The sequence below is a fragment of the Aulonocara sp. 'chitande type north' Nkhata Bay genome, linkage group LG1 (genome assembly GCF_057382095.1).
Source record: "Aulonocara sp. 'chitande type north' Nkhata Bay isolate Kocher_YH1m ecotype deep benthic linkage group LG1, A_spYH_male_GT1.1, whole genome shotgun sequence".
Lineage (NCBI taxonomy): Eukaryota > Metazoa > Chordata > Actinopteri > Cichliformes > Cichlidae > Aulonocara > Aulonocara sp. 'chitande type north' Nkhata Bay.
In genome coordinates, this window is record NC_141344.1 from 34,305,887 (window position 1) to 34,322,683 (window position 16,797).

Below are 16,797 nucleotides of genomic sequence, written 5' to 3' on the forward strand. Positions count from 1 at the left end.
TGAGGATTGTTACAGAAACATATGAAATGGTAGCCTTTTGAGGCAATTTAAGATTGTGGTGTGACCCCAAAACTTTAACTGACACAAAATAATTACTGATAAAAAATAAGCACATTTTTAAAATTATTTTCCAAATTTTTTTACAATATCCTGCCGCCTCATAGGAAAAAAACTCTTATAAGATGTATTATAATTATATAACACTGTCTATCAAATGAACTATCTGCATCACAAAATGAGCATTAAACATGAGTTAATGTCTTGTCATTGTATTTTCACATCTGAATAAATTTCTTTGGATGACTAATATGCTTGGTGATTAAGTTAGAGCTGAGATGCTTGAAGCCATTGCTGTTCCTACTGTGAAGCAACATTAGTCAACACTGAGGCCTAGGGCCTAAACTAGAGTTCAAAACACTCATGAGGATATAAAACTACTCCTGCTACTAGTAATGCAAGTATCAGCCCCTGTGCTAAAGACATCTATAACAAACAACCAAAAAATAGACAATGTTTAGTACCTAACTAGAGACCACCTTGTGACTCAAGCCATGATGGACATACATCTGGGGTTTGTTTTGATGTCAACTATATACCCGTAAAGAGTTTTTGGTACAGGATAGCTGTTCCACAGACAGACATATTAATGCCTGCCAAAGTACTCAAAGTCACCTTTGAGGTAATCCCTGCTACAGTAGGCGTGTCCAGCACTAGACTTTGCCAAGGGGACACACACGCACAGACACACAAACGCACGTCCAAGGACACAAAGGTCACACTAACATTATCTTCATGTCACTTATTTCTCCTCTGCAACAAATACAAAGTGATTAAAAAAAATTTGTATGATGAACAATCACAGGAAAAACAAACTCTTTGAGTTCTAAGATTTTATATGTCACGACATAATAAAAAATAATCTGGTTCTTAACAGGTCTTAAAATCAGATAAATACGACTTCAGATGGCCTGCAAAACATGAATTACATCACGTATTCTTTATTTCACAATTTCTATAGGAATCATTTCTACATGGAGAGGTGCCGCAATCAAATGCACTTGATTAACTGATCATAGGCAAGTGTGAGCAGCTCTTTGAAAGCAAACTTTTGGTGTTTTTCGGTTTGTGCGTCTGAAGTATTCAACACAATGCCAAGGAGGAAAAATGTAGTGCAATGATCTTAGAGAAGCAAATGGGGCTATAAGGCCATTTACAAACAATTTCAAGTCCATCGTTTTATAGTGAGAAAGATTATTCCCAACTGAAAAACATTCAAGATGTGTTCCTCTCTTGCCATGAGTGGACATCCCACCAAATTCTCCCCAAGGTCAAACTGAGCAATTCTTAGAGAAACTTCTCTTCTCTCTGAAAACTACATGGTAGCACAGCTTAGGTTTGCATCTGGACAAACCACAAGATTTCAAGAACAAAGTCCTTTGAACAGACGAGATCGAAGTGACGATGTTTGGCCAAAATGCACATCGCCACATTTGGGGAAAACCAAACACAGCATATCAACACAAACACCTCATACATGCATGGTGGTGGAGAGGTGATGATTTGGGCTTGTTTGCAGCCACAGGAACTACGCAATCAGTGACTAGACCATGAACTCCACTGTATACCAGTACTAGTATTAAATTTGAAGCCATCTGTCGGACAGCTGAACTTGGATGAAACAGGGTAACCGCAACAATCACGCAATATCCTGTGCTGCTGTTCATCTCAGGATGTATCTCATTTTAGAACCTGTAATGAGTAGGGATGGGTATCGTTTAGGTTTTATCCGATACCGGTGCCAAATCGGTACTTTTGAAACGGTGCCGGTGCTCAAACGGTGCTCAAACCGGTGCTTAAAGAATGGAGAACACAAAATTGGTCCAAAAACCTCTCATGTTCAGCTGGTTTTTGTAAAAAGATAACAATGTTAGCCTCTTCTGCAGCTATAGGGGATTTATGGCATAACTCTTGGCTGGAAGCAGTGCTTAAACAATGGAAAAAACACAAACTTTGTCCTAAACCTCTCATGTTTAACTGTTTTCCACTTTTTCTTTGGTCATTTTAGCCTTTTTGGCCAGGGTGAAGGGAGTATCTGCCATCAAACAAGAAGACAGCCGCATGTAGCTATGATGATGTTTGCTAGTTCACCTTACATGCATTAATGTAATAACGTGGTTAGCCTACTCAACGTAAATTACACACGAACAACATTAAGCTACTCGCCCAGAGAAGAACGGCTGCTGCTGCATCATCATCCGTCATCATTTCTGCTACACTGGCAGGGCTAGGGGCCAGGACTCTCCTCTTCGTGTTTTTGGGGGATGTTGCTAACAGGCAACCCACCCGCAGTAGATGTGCACGGTGTGAGGTCTCGCAGCAAGCTATAAAATACGGCGCATTTCTGGGCTTATAAAAAATAACACGCTATGCGTCTCCAGGTGTTTCATCGGATTTGAGGTGTTACCTCCTTTGACAGTATCACAGTATCAGCTTAAAGCACTTGTTGCTGCTGAGTTTGCATCTTTTGCTGTGAAGTACAGCCAGACTTTGACTGGTCCTCCTTGGGCATTTTTAATCTCTAGCTCTGCTCTAAAAGAACGTACGTACCTGGCCCCGCCTACTATCCTCGGAAACGTAAAATGATTGGCTAGAAGTGTATCACAGCTCAGGAAAAAAAAGCACTGAAATAAAGCACCGAAATGTGCGCTGCTTTTCGGTCTGGTTACTACCGTTTATGTCAGAACCGGTGCCATCATGGCACCGGACACCGGTACCCATCCCTAGTAATGACAATATTTTTGTTATTATGTCCCAATATGCAAAACCCTAGAATGAAGCAACACTTGGAAATGATGGAAAAAGGACAATATTTTGAGATTTTTTTTTAACATAAAAACAACATGAAACAAAATCAATTTATCAAGTACTTTATGTAATAAAGAAAAGGGTAAAGAATAAAATATTATAAGCAATGGATTGTTTAATTGTAATATACGTGTAATGTGACAAACCTGGCCTTGTTTTTCCTGTGAAGCATATCATAAACTTTTGCACAGAAGATATTTATAGATTTAAAATTATCACATTTGAATCATTGTTGCTGGCATACGTGTTTGTGTTCAGTCTCACATGACCTTCGACCCACCAGGCTATAAAATGCGTGAATGGATAGTGACAGCTCAGTGATGGGTATCTCATGGCTTCTCATTATTAGCTGAAGCCTGCCTGTGACCCTGTGAGTGTCACTATACCTAATGACTGTGCACACACATTTTCACCAACACATAGGCACGTAAACATTGGACTTGTCACTTCATTTTACTCTGATTACTGAACCGAGTTAGGGCCAGGTGAGGGGAGAGGTGCTGATTGGGCAGAATCTGGACTGATGGTCTGAGAGAAAGACTGAAAAAGAAATGAAGACTGAGAGATGAATGGGCAAAGGAGGGGGTATTGTTGAATAGCTGAGAAAGAAACGTGCCGGGGGGGGCGTCCCCAGATTCATGGCTTTGACATCTGCGTCCTTCTCGACTCACTGCTCGCAGCCCATTTCTCATGCCCCCTCCATGCCTACCCCCCCACCTCTCTCTCCTTCTCTCACCATCTCCCCCATTGGTCGGCTGTGAATGAGGGAAAGACGGTGTGGGAGGGAGCATGGGACAAAACAGATCCCTTTTCCCTGGACGCTGTGCTGCGCCAGGCAAGCAGGGACACATTTAAGGATGAAGGGGAGGTTAATGTAGTGGGGAGAATGAGAGAGCTGCTGTAACTCTCTTCTAATGTAGCTTAAACACACATACAGCAGCAGTGCTGCAGGGCTGGACTAATAACTCAGCTAAGACGTGCACACACACTGAAAATCTTAAAACAAACTCGAGAACAGAAGTTGATCAATTTAAGGTGACACAACAACTTTACTATTGCCAAATACTGGTAAATTTGAACAGCTTAAGGTGCTGTCTAGCTGTACTTATACAGAATATTTGCAGTGTTTATTTGCACAAATACTGCCTTGGGGATGTTTACCACAGAGGGAAGCCTCCACTCATATTACTGTCACAGGTAACTAACTTCTTTTTAGTGTCTGGCACCCTGCATACCAAATTAGCCGGCTTCATAAAGGCAGAAAGCCGAGTAAATCATTAGCTCACAATCTTGTCCAGGCTGATCAGACTGTAGTTTATCAAATCAAACATATCTGAGAGAGCCAAAAATGAAAAAGCATGAAATACTTTTATAACACAAAAATAATTACCATCATTTGTCCCTCCTAGCGTGTTTTATTATTCATTATTATTATATCTAAGCAATGAACTCCTAAAAACTCCTTTGGGAATAGTGAAGCCACAATGGGAGCAGGGAGGAACATGCTGCTGGAATTACTTTGTCAAAAGTAACATGCAATAACTTGATTGAGCTGTCTGTAGGTAAGTGTAGAAGATAATGAACTATGAGAAGTGCATTTATGGGAAAACAAAAGTCACTTAATCACGCTGCTGTTACATGCAAGTAATCTAAATGAGGGTACCTCGGGTTAACTTTGGATTTTATATCCTGTTGATGACATTACAGACAGACACTCAAATGCTCCACTGCTTTAAGTCCATGTTGCTGTCAGATGTTTTTCTTGTTTTTGAGTGTTTTCATTTGACATTCTGCAGTTCTGGTGGAGCGACGGTTCAGTAGAGGCAATGAGAGCAGCTTGTGCTATGACCATAAGGCTCATGATGAACCATACGTTATCTTGACCTTTAAGCTTTGCTTCACGTACTTCAAACGTTCACTTGTCTGATTTCTCTCACTAACAGATCTGTCTCTATACGCATTCTGGCTGTCCCTCTGTGTGTGTACATGTGTGTACATGTGTGTGCATGTGAGACCTCGCTCTCATTTCCCCAAGAGCCACTAAAGGCACTGTGGTGGAACCGTTCTTTAGCTCCCTCACATTTGGCACATGTCATTAAATTGGGACTTTGGCAGGGGTGGGGTGACCTGAGAGAGAGGTCTTTCCATGTGTGTCAGGCTGTAGTTTCCATTATAAGGTCCAATCATTTTGACCCAAATATCCTAAAAACACCTAACCAAGTTGCTACTGAGGCAAAAATCGAAAGTTTGGAGGCCAAACTCTGCATCAATGTGTACCATCTGACATAAGTAAAAAATAGAAGGAAACCAATCCAAACAATCCCTGTTAATATAATAGCCACTGATGACTTCCATTAACTGGCTGACACTGATACGTCCACAGTAAAATTAAACTGGCCTGTGAATTCAATTGCATCCCTTTGGTCTCAGTCTGAAACAGGAATTACAAAGTTACACACACACACACACACACACACACACACACACACACACACACACACAAACACACACACACACACACTCAGTTTTGAGTGATTAACACATTCGCATGCACTCCCATTTCTCTGAAGAACATTTCTCAATGTAATCCTATCATTAGCCTAACAACTGGCTGTGATGTAACCATCCTTTCTGCTGTCTTGATCTTGTAATGATGACTTAACGCAACAGAAGATGTGACGTACCCGAGCCCCCGTCAGCCAAGTAGAGGTCTCTGGCATACAGGACAGAGTCCAACATGGATTCAAACAGCAAGAAGTAACCCTAGGAGGAGAGGAAATACACATCACTATCCCAACATCTTAAAGTTAGAGTTAGGGGTTAATGAACAAAAAAAGAGGTTAGAACATGTTTCTCAAGGAGTTCATGGCAGGGTTATTTTTTTTAATCTGACATGGCCATGACTGTGAATCAAGGGATATCTGCAACCCAGCATCCATGGATCTGACCTCGGGTTGACCTTGTGTTCTGCTCCAGTAGGTGGCACATTAACCGTGGTATTATTCCATTAATGCTGAAATAGATTTTTGTCCACATCTTATTGGCTTCGACCTGAGTGGCAGATACTGCTGACAAATGGCCTTTTCCACCTACTGCCAGTCCAACCAAAGGATCAACCAATCAGAAAAGCCTGGCCACTTCGGTATGTTATTTTTCAGCATATGATTTGGGCGGGTTCAAACATATGGGGAGGTTACATCTCCATCTGGGATGTTGAGGCAGAGACAAATCAGTACATGCACATCCTGTAACTGATGATCCACGACAGTCTTTTCAAAGCTGTCAAAGCATTGACTGACTTTCTCAGGAATGAAGACGCCCATGACTGCTTTCAGATCTGTATTTTAAGCTCAACATTTTAAGGCTTACATGCCTGAGTTTGTCTTTTACCAAGTTCAATTGTGCTGTGATTTAACTGATGGGCAGTTTAATATTTCAGAAATGGCTTGCTAGCACTATAGTGAAGAGTCCTCTACAAGTGAGACAGCTGATTAAATCTGTAGTGTGAACTCAATATGATGGAAAAACTTCTGGAAAAAACAGACTGATTTATGTTTAAGAATCCAGTATCTCTATATTACCTTCAGTGGAGGGAAAGAGGGACAAGGAGAGGTGAGGTCCAGGACAGAAGATAAAAAGTGAATGAGCGGTGTGTGGGTTAGTAGGCATGTATGATTAAGGACAAAACAGAGGGGAAGAAGACAGAGTGATACTGAGGAAATGCAGTGGCCGGCACATTAGCAACTCACTGAGATAAGAGCCTTATTATTCAAATAAAGACGATCTCTCGCTGGAGGTAGAAGAGAGGGGGGGGGGACAAACAGGGAAACAGCTCTGATTTATAACTGGAACTCCAAAATCGTCACCATCTCTGTCATGGGCTGACGCTGATAATGATGACAGTGATGAAACAGATATAACCGTCACATCCTCCACAAGGAGATAAACAGAGAGATTGTTTCCCTTTATCAACACTACACCAGTCTCAAACCAAAGTCAGGCCTGCGGATCGCCTGTTTGCTGACTGTTGTGGTCCAGTCAATGTCCTTAGCTGCAGAGCGAGTCGTTTTTAAACCCCTTGCACAGAGCACACTAGTCTTGTAATTTAGAGCCCAATTTCACGGGACACTGGTTCACTTGAAGGAAGGAGGACATAAGAGAGAGATGCCTGAAAGCAGTCACACCTTGTTTTTATCATCAACAATGCTCCAAAATTACTGACCCCCACACCAACACCACTGCCACACCGCTGGCCGCTTTGCATGTCCTTCCAACATCAACTACCACACCTCCCTAACTTATACATCTGCATAGGGCTGGGCCATATTATACCGTTCACGGTAATACCGGTATAATGTTAGGCAACGATAGGAAAATGAAATATCGCGATAGAATGGGAGTAAAACGCGCATGCGCAGTGCCTTTGTTTTCATACGCACATGGCCGATTGTTGAGTGAAACAGATGAACCAGAATTGGTTTGTAAAAATGGTGCAACTTCCGTGATGTGGAACTGGTTTGGTGTTTGTCCGTCAGATACACAACAAAGCACATTTTTTTGCAGAACATGCAAGCGGCCGTTGTTATTGTCATATTTGTCGGACTAAGATGCTCTTAAATCTGGGAGTAATCTGGGTCCTAAACTCCGTATGCTTCAGGTCAAACAACACTGCAGCATCACTTAGAGTTAAAAACTGTCTAAATTCTTTCATCTTTAATAAAACGATCAGCATTGCTGCTTTACCAGGTGTAACGATAAAGTTTAACTTCCAGGCATCCATGAAAACAAAAGTTATTACATTTAACGGAGTTAGAAGTTAGCAGGAAGCTAGCGGAAGTTAGCTCGCTAGTTTCGCTAGTTACCTAAGCATGATATTGCATGTTCTGACTGAGAGATTTCTGAAAAAAAATCAAACGTACAGCTCTGCTATCACTTCCAACATAAATGAAGACAGGAAACTAAACAGCAGTGACGTTTGTAGGGTTACTGAAGTTGGGCTAGCTGGTATATAATGATGTGCTACGTGATCGCTAGCGACACAGCTATGTTAGCATAACATAAACAGTGAAGCTGGAGGACCAACACTAACACTTTTCCACTTATAAAAGTTAACGTGAAGGTTCTTCATGGTTAGAGACAAATGCAATCGCATGGCAGGATGCTGTAAACGGACCAAACTTCAGTCAGGAGAACAACTGAGATAATCCATCCACAATACGAGGTTAGTCATTAATATACTGCAGCAACATGGGAATAGAGCAGCTGCCAGAGAATTCAACATTAATGAATCAATGGTACAGAAGTGGAGGAAGCAAGAAGAATGAGTTTAATAAAGTTTGATTTATCGGACTGCTTTGTTTCGCTTAATGTGCCTTATAATCCTGTGCACCTTATGGTCCGAAAAATACGTACTGCACACTGCAGTTTAATGTTGCAAAGCACCTCTTTTTAACTTCAGTGGATATTATACATGGTTATGCTCAGGATATGTCAGCCCATTTCTACTGGAAATGCCTTTTGGTTAAACTTTCAGCAAGGAATTTGCATTTGCACTGTTACATTTTTATAAAGCTTTAATGTACATAAAAACCAGCTTCTTGTTTAAGTGAAAATAAATGGAAGGTTGTCTTTTTGCGCTAGTAATGTTGTGGAGTTGTATTTTGTCTCGCATCAATTATATCGTCGGTTATATCGGTATCGCAAATTTTTAAATATATATCGTGATAAATATTTTTGGCCATATCGCCCTGCTCTACATCTGCACAGCAAAATCTCCAGTGTTAAATTAACACTGGAGAGTGTCTATATGGGTCCACACCTCTGAGTGTTAAATACAACACTGTTGAGTGTTAAATTAACACTTTTGACAGTGTTATATGTTTAAAAGTAACCTAGTCAGTTTTGAAGATTAACAATGGCTAACACTGAGCAGTGCTGATTTTCTAACACTGGAATATTTCTAACATTTTGAGTTATTTTCCAGTGTTAGAAAATCAGCACTGCTCAGTGTTAGTCTTTGTTAATCTTCAAAACTGACTAGGTTACTTTTAAACATATAACACTGTCAACAGTGTTGTATTTAACACTCAGAGGTGTGGACCCATATAGACACTCTCCAGTGTTAATTTAACACTGGAGATTTTGCTGTGTGCGATGTTAATGACCAAATAATAAAAAATACATGGAGACACTGGTCTATTTCAGTTCACACAGGACAATAAGGCTTCAGTATTTAGGTTTGCCTGACAAGAAAACTTTAAGCAACAAGAAGCCATCGGTGAACATGTGTTAAAAGTTATCCCGGGCTATTAGTAAGACAATAAAATTGTATTATGCAGCATATGATGGGCCTATAACAAGTTAAAAGCCAGTCAGTGAAGATTATTCACTGTAATCTGCACACTAACTTAGCGTTTACCTTCCCAGAGAAGTAACTACATGTCCCTGGTCCACTAAGTAAGGATAATGCCTCAGTTAAGTGACTTTTAATAGGCTGCAGCTTGCTCAAAAAGCTAATGCAATAGCTAGTAATCTTGCAGTAAATGCTGTTTCTCTTGTTTTCACAGCTCTAACAAACACTGTATAGAGTCAACCAACTCTGAAACATTCTCTTTCCTAGATTACAGTGGTAACAGTTGGTCAGGATTTAATAGCTCCAAGAGCAACACGATTCACTCTGTTTGTGATGACAGAGAAGTGTATCCACACCAAGTACAAATGATGGCATTTCACTTCTTTCTGGAAATGCTTCACTCTAGGTGTAGGTTATTGATATTTATATTTAAGTTATTGATATTTATATTTAAAAGTGCAATACTGTAATTTTCTGCTGCTCATTCCTGTGCAATATCCCATCTGCCCTCCCGTCATATTTCTTTTCAAGATTTTCTTATTTAATCACCAGTGTACATATATTTATATTTATAGATACATATATATTTAGTCATCTTTTCTCTTTTACCATGTCTCTCTAATATTTTGCTCCTTACTATTTTTCTATTTTTTTTATTATTTTATTTTATTATATTTTATTATATTTTCTCCTACTGTACCATGCTGCTGAGTGACTGCTGCTCGTCAAACACATTTCATTGCAATGTTGACCCTGTGCTAACTTGCATATGACAAATAAAACTGAAAACTGAAAACTGTATAATTTGTAATGACATGACTCCCCTCACCTTACCTCCAACTGGTTGCAGCAGGTGGCTGCTGCTCCCTGAGCCTGGTTCTGTTGGCAGTTTCTTCGTATTAAAAGGGAGTTTTTCCTTCCCACTGTCACAAAGTGCTTGCTCATAGGAGGCTGTCTAATTGTTTGGGGGGGGGGGGGGGGGGGGGGGGGGGTTTCTCTGTAATATTGTAGGGTCTTTGCCTTACAATATAAAGCGTCTTGAGGTGACCGATGACCAAGACTTACAAAATAGACTTAATTTTTTATTCAATAACCAAAAGCGAGTGACTGAGACCATAAACGTAGCAGAAAGGTGTTTACAGTGGTAAAGTCAGAAAGCTGTTTTCTCGTAGACTTCTATAGTACCCAAATTCTTTTTGTAACCACAGCTAATGCCATCTGGTGGCCTTCAGATTGAATACAGGCTTTAGGCACTTCACATTTGGTTAGTTTTGGGGTTTTTCTTTGTACCTGGAAGCTACATCCATTATTTTACACACACAAACACACACAAATTAATGCTACATTAAGTCTGCATTAGGTCTGTGTGACTGTGGTTAAAAAATTTAGGCAACTTGCATTTCATACTTTTATACTAAACACGCATGTTAATATGTATCACGACTGGAATCTATGCATGTTCTTTCCTATTCAGCTGCTTCTCATTTTCTTTCAGTTACCTCACGGTTTACAAACCAGGCTGGAGACCATCTCTGTACTAAAAACAGATGAAATTGACATGATCTCAAAACAAGTTTTCTTTTACAGCCAAAGTTCTATTATCTTTATTTACAGCACATAAAATGAGTATTGAACACATCTCCAATTTTCTAAGTAAATATATTTTTTAAAGTGCTACAAAAGCCTTTGTTGGTAATGACAGCTTTAAAACACCTGGAGAAGGTAGTTGCATGCATTGCTCAGGTGTGATTTCTTCCAGTCTTCAAATCCTGAAGGTTCTGTTTTCTATTGCTGTTTTTTTTTTTTTTTGCCTGTCCCGTTTTGCTCTTTTGCCGTTTATTGCTGTTTGCTATGTATCTGCTGCCTCTTGGTCTTCTTTTACGTTCTTTTAATGTAACCTTTCATTGTTACACTGATGACCTGCAGCTTTATGTTCCTCTAACCATTGGAAATTGTGCTGAAGTCTCTAAACTAGAACCTTGTCTATGTGCAATTAGGGGCTGGTTATCGGATAACTTCTTGCTACTAAATACTGATAAGACAGAGTTGATGGTCATTGGACCACAAAAATTTCAGCACTTGTCCCAAAGTTTCATCTTGAAAATTGATGACAATGTCATAAATTGCAGGGACAAGGTAAAAAAAAATTGGGCGTGTGGTTTGACATGGTGCTCTCCTTCGAGTCTCATGTAAAAGAGATAACAAAGACCACCTTTTATCATTTGTGGAGCATAGCCAAAATCAGACAAGTTTTGTCAAGCGACAATGCAGAGGTTCTTGTCCATGCATTTGTGTCTTCACGTATTGATTATTGTAATGCTCTTCTTTCTGGGCTACTAAAGAAAAGTTTTAGAGGTCTACAGATGGTGCAAAATGCAGCTGCTTGGGAAATTTGGCACATTACCCCTTGTGGTGGGGCGTGGTCTGCGGTGCCGTGCAGATGCACCTGCACGGCATCCGCAATCACGCCCGCCGTGTTAAAACACGGGGACTCAGGGGTTGGTGGGGGGTTGTGGTGTGAGGTGATGTAAAAAAAATGTCTCAAAACACTGATCCCTGGACCCGCCGTGCCTCCCTTCCTGGGTTTCGGCACCACTGTAAACGACCACGGCAGACCCTGGTGCACGTTCATGCTTTGCAGCATACTTTATTAACACTTTCAGGGTTGCTGTACATCCGCACCCAGAGCTCAGCTCTCCCGCTGCCAGCTCAACATAACGACCACAGGACCCAGTACAATATTTAATTCGGTGGGGTGTGATTGCGGATGCCGTGCAGGTGCGTCCGCCTCCTCTGCACGGCACCGCAGACCACGCCCCACCACACCCCTGTAATGAGATCTCTTCATTGGCTATCTTGTCAGGTTCCAGCAGATTTTAAGGTCCTGCTGCTCACCTATAAGGCTTTAAATGATTGGCACCTTCATACCTCTCCGACCTTTTACACCTTTATGTTTCATCCCGTGCTCTATGATCTCAGGACTCTGGCCTTCTAAAGGTTCCTAGAGCCAGAAAAAAGACAACTGGAGAGCGTGCTTTTTCTTTTCGTGCCCCGTTTCTGTGGAACACCCTCCCTCAAGATATTAGGCAGGAATGCTCTGTGGAGGTTTTTAAAACTAAGTTGAAGACACATTTGTTCTTCTTACATGTCTTAATTCTATGACTTGTTTTTAACTTGTATTGTGTTTTTTATTTGTATTGCTATGTATCGCTTTTATTTATTTATGTTTTTAGTTTCAGATAGCTGTACAGCACTTTGTTTGAAAGCGCTTTATAAATAAAGTTATTATTATTATTATTATTATTATTATTATTATCATTATTATTATGGGGGCCCTTCTGTGAACTTTAGTTATTTCCATAGATTTTCAGTCGGATTCAGGTCTGGTGATTGGTAGGGCCATTCTAGCAGCTTTTTCTTTCTTTCGAACCAACTGAGAGTTTCCTGGAATGTGTGTTTGGGATCAGTGTCTAGCTGAAAAGTCCACCCGTCTTTATCATCCTGGTAGATGGCAGCAATTTCTTTTTTCTTTTTTTATCAAGAATGTCTCTGTTCACTTTTCCAATTATTCTTTCCTCAATTAAATGAAGCTTGCCAGTGCCGTATGCTGGAAAAAAAGAGCCCCTCACCATTATGTTCCCACCTCCAACTAACATGGTGTGTATTACAGCATCCAAAGAGCATCGAATTTTGGTCTCATCTGACCAGACTATAGTCTCCCAGTATTTCACAGGTTTGTCTAAATGTTCTTCAGTAAACTTTAAATGTGCTTCAACGTGTTTTTTCTTTAGCAATCCAGTCTTCAGTCTTGTTTCTGTAGCTCTCCACAAGTGATCCTTGGGTCTTGGACAACTGTTCTGATTGTTATTTCTACTCCTCTGTCTAAAATCTTGCGGGAGCACCTGGTCGTGGACGGTTCATGGTGAAATTATGTTCTTTCCACTTCCGGATGATAGTGCCAAAAGTGCTCACTGGAACCTTCAGTAGTTTTGAAATTCTTCTGTAACCAGTGCCATTAGTATGTTTTGCAACAATAAGGTTGTAAAGGTCATGAGAGACCTCGTGAGGTGTTTCTTATGTGACATCTTGGTAATGAGACACCTTTTTATAGGCCATCAGATGGGACTGAAACAGCTGATATTAATTTGCACTAAGTGGCAGGATTGCTTTCTAATTACTGATAGATTTATGCTGGTGTTATGACTTTCCATGTCTTTTTGCACCCCCTTTCTTCATATGTTCAATACATTTTCCCTGGTTCATATTTCATCATTACACACAACTTAAATATAACCTAATTTATGGACATCTATGTTTTGATCTCTTTGCATTTGCAGATTGGATGGGTTGTTACCGACATCTGGTAAGAAGTTCATGTCAATGGCAACTTTAGCAATATATTTACTTCAGTACTTATTTTACCAGCTGTATACACTGTCCCTGACAAGTTGGTTAATCAATACCAGTGAATAATAATAGAGGGATGAGCCTGAGTTGTTTTGTTTTTTTAATAGTTCCATGAAAAGTAAACCAAGAAAGAGTTTATTTTTCCCCTCTTCATTTTTTGAACTGCACTTTATATGTATTGACTTGTGTTAAGAAAAACAAGATTAAATCTCACCACTACAGTGACTTACTAACTTTTTTTTATACCATTTCCACATATTGATCCACCTGCCTGAAGGGCTCAGTACCACAGACAGGCAAGCTAAGTGCGAGGAAACAGCTCCCTTGACTTCCTTTCAGACAGTCAGGCTGTTTGGATACTTGACACTATAGTCACTGTGCATTTCCATAAAAGAGACTAATGAAAACCTAATGAGAATGGGCTGGAGCAGCTTATACCCATTAACCAAATTAGCATATAAAACACAATCGCCCTGAGTGGGATAATACACATGCATCTATACATATACACACACACACACACACACACACACACACATATATATACATATATACACACACACACACATATATATGCATATATACACACACACACATATATATACATATATACACACACACACACACACATATATATCTATATATATATATATATATATATATATATATATATATATATATATACATAGATATATATATATATATATATATATTAGGGGTGCAACGATACACAAAATTCACGGTTCGGTTCGGTTCGATACTTTTGTGTCACGGTTCGATATTTTTTCGATACAAAAAATGTTCATGCATTTTTAATTTGTCATTTATTAAAATTATAAATATATATTTTAACTCAAAAGTACAGTTTTTAAATTTAACCCTAACCCTTGTGCGCGTTTTTTATTTTGACAGCGAATGCGCACCTGACAAAAAGTATTTAGTCAGCCACCGATTGTGCAAGTTCCCCCACCTAAAATGATGACAGAGGTCAGTAATTTTCACCAGAGGTACACTTCAACTGTGAGAGACAGAATGTGAAAAAAAAATCCATGAATTCACATGGTAGGATTTGTAAAGAATTTATTCGTAAATTAGGGTGGAAAATAAGTATTTGGTCACTTCAAACAAGGAAAATCTCTGGCTCTCACAGACCTGTAACGTCTTCTGTAAGAAGCTTTTCTGTCCCCCACTCGTTACCTGTATGAATGGCACCTGTTTGAACTCATCATCTGTATAAAAGACACCTGTCCATAGCCTCAAACAGTCAGACTCCAAACTCCGCCATGGCCAAGACCAAAGAGCTTTCGAAGGACACCAGGAATAGTATTGTAGACCTGCACCAGACTGGGAAGAGTGAATCTACAATAGGCAAGCAGCTTGGTGTGAAAAAATCAACTGTGGGAGCAATCATCAGAAAATGGAAGACATACAAGACCACTGATAATCTCCCTCGATCTGGGGCTCCACGCAAGATCTCATCCCGTGGGGTCAAAATGATCATGAGAACGGTGAGCAAAGATCCCAGAACCACACGGGGGGACCTGGTGAATGACCTGCAGAGAGCTGGGACCAAAGTAACAAAGGTCACCATCAGTAACACACTACAACGGCAGGGAATCAAATCCCGCAGTGCCAGACGTGTTCCGCTGCTGAAGCCAGTGCATGTCCAGGCCCGTCTGAAGTTTGCCAGAGAGCACATGGATGATACAGCAGAGGATTGGGAGAATGTCATGTGGTCAGATGAAACCAAAGTAGAACTTTTTGGTATAAACTCAACTCGTCGTGTTTGGAGGAAGAAGAATACTGAGTTGCATCCCAAGAACACCATACCTACTGTGAAGCATGGGGGTGGAAACATCATGCTATGGGGCTGTTTTTCTGCCAAGGGGACAGGACGACTGATCCGTGTTAAGGACAGAATGAATGGGGCCATGTATCGTGAGATTTTGAGCCAAAACCTCCTTCCATCAGTGAGAACTTTGAAGATGAAACGCGGCTGGGTCTTCCAACATGACAATGATCCAAAACACACCGCCCGGGCAACAAAGGAGTGGCTCCGTAAGAAGCATCTGAAAGTCCTGGAGTGGCCTAGCCAGTCTCCAGACCTCAACCCCATAGAAAATCTGTGGCAGGAGTTGAAAGTCCGTGTTGCTCGGCGACAGCCCCAAAACATCACTGCTCTCGAGAAGATCTGCATGGAGGAATGGGCCAAAATACCAGCTACTGTGTGTGCAAACCTGGTAAAGACCTATAGTAAACGTTTGACCTCTGTTATTGCCAACAAAGGTTATGTTACAAAGTATTGAGTTGTATTTTTGCTATTGACCAAATACTTATTTTCCACCCTGATTTACGAATAAATTCTTTACAAATCCTACCATGTGGATTCATGGATTTTTTTTTTCACATTCTGTCTCTCACAGTTGAAGTATACCTCTGGTGCAAATTACTGACCTCTGTCATCATTTTAGGTGGGGGAACTTGCACAATCGGTGGCTGACTAAATACTTTTTTGCCCCACTGTATATATATATATAAAACACCCAGCACGCCCCTGCGGGCGGTTTATCCTTCAAGCTCAGGTCCTCTACCAGAGGCCTGGGAGCTTGAGGGTCCTGCGCAGTATCTTAGCTGTTCCCAGGACTGCGCTCTTCTGGACAGAGATCTCCGATGTTATTCCCGGGATCTGCTGGAGCCACTCGCCTAGCTTGGGAGTCACCGCACCTAGTGCTCCGATTACCACGGGGACCACCGTTACCTTCACCCTCCACATCCTCTCAAGCTCTTCTCTGAGCCCTTGGTATTTCTCCAGCTTCTCGTGTTCCTTCTTCCTGATATTGCTGTCATTCGGAACCGCTACATCGATCACTACGGCCGTCTTCTTCTGTTTGTCTACCACCACTATGTCCGGTTGGTTAGCCACCAACATTTTGTCCGTCTGTATCTGGAAGTCCCACAGGATCTTAGCTCGGTCATTCTCCACCACCCTTGGGGGCACCTCCCATTTTGACCTCAGGACTTCCAGTTTATACTCGGCACAGATGTTCCTGTACACTATGCCGGCCACTTGGTTATGGCGTTCCATGTATGCCTTGCCTGCTAGCATCTTGCACCCTGCTGTTATGTGCTGGATTGTCTCTGGGGCATCTTTACACAGCCTGCACCTGGGGTCT

General features: G+C 40.9%; 1 protein-coding gene across 1 annotated transcript in view; it reads right to left on the reverse strand.

The window, feature by feature from the left end:
- Positions 1–16,797, reverse strand: part of prmt3 (protein arginine methyltransferase 3) — a 63,515-nt gene that overhangs the window by 27,751 nt on the left and 18,967 nt on the right. The window contains exon 11 of the mRNA XM_086294405.1: positions 5,550–5,628. Within this exon, the coding sequence (XP_086150531.1) occupies positions 5,550–5,628 (79 nt within the window). The remainder of the gene's footprint in view (positions 1–5,549; positions 5,629–16,797) is intronic.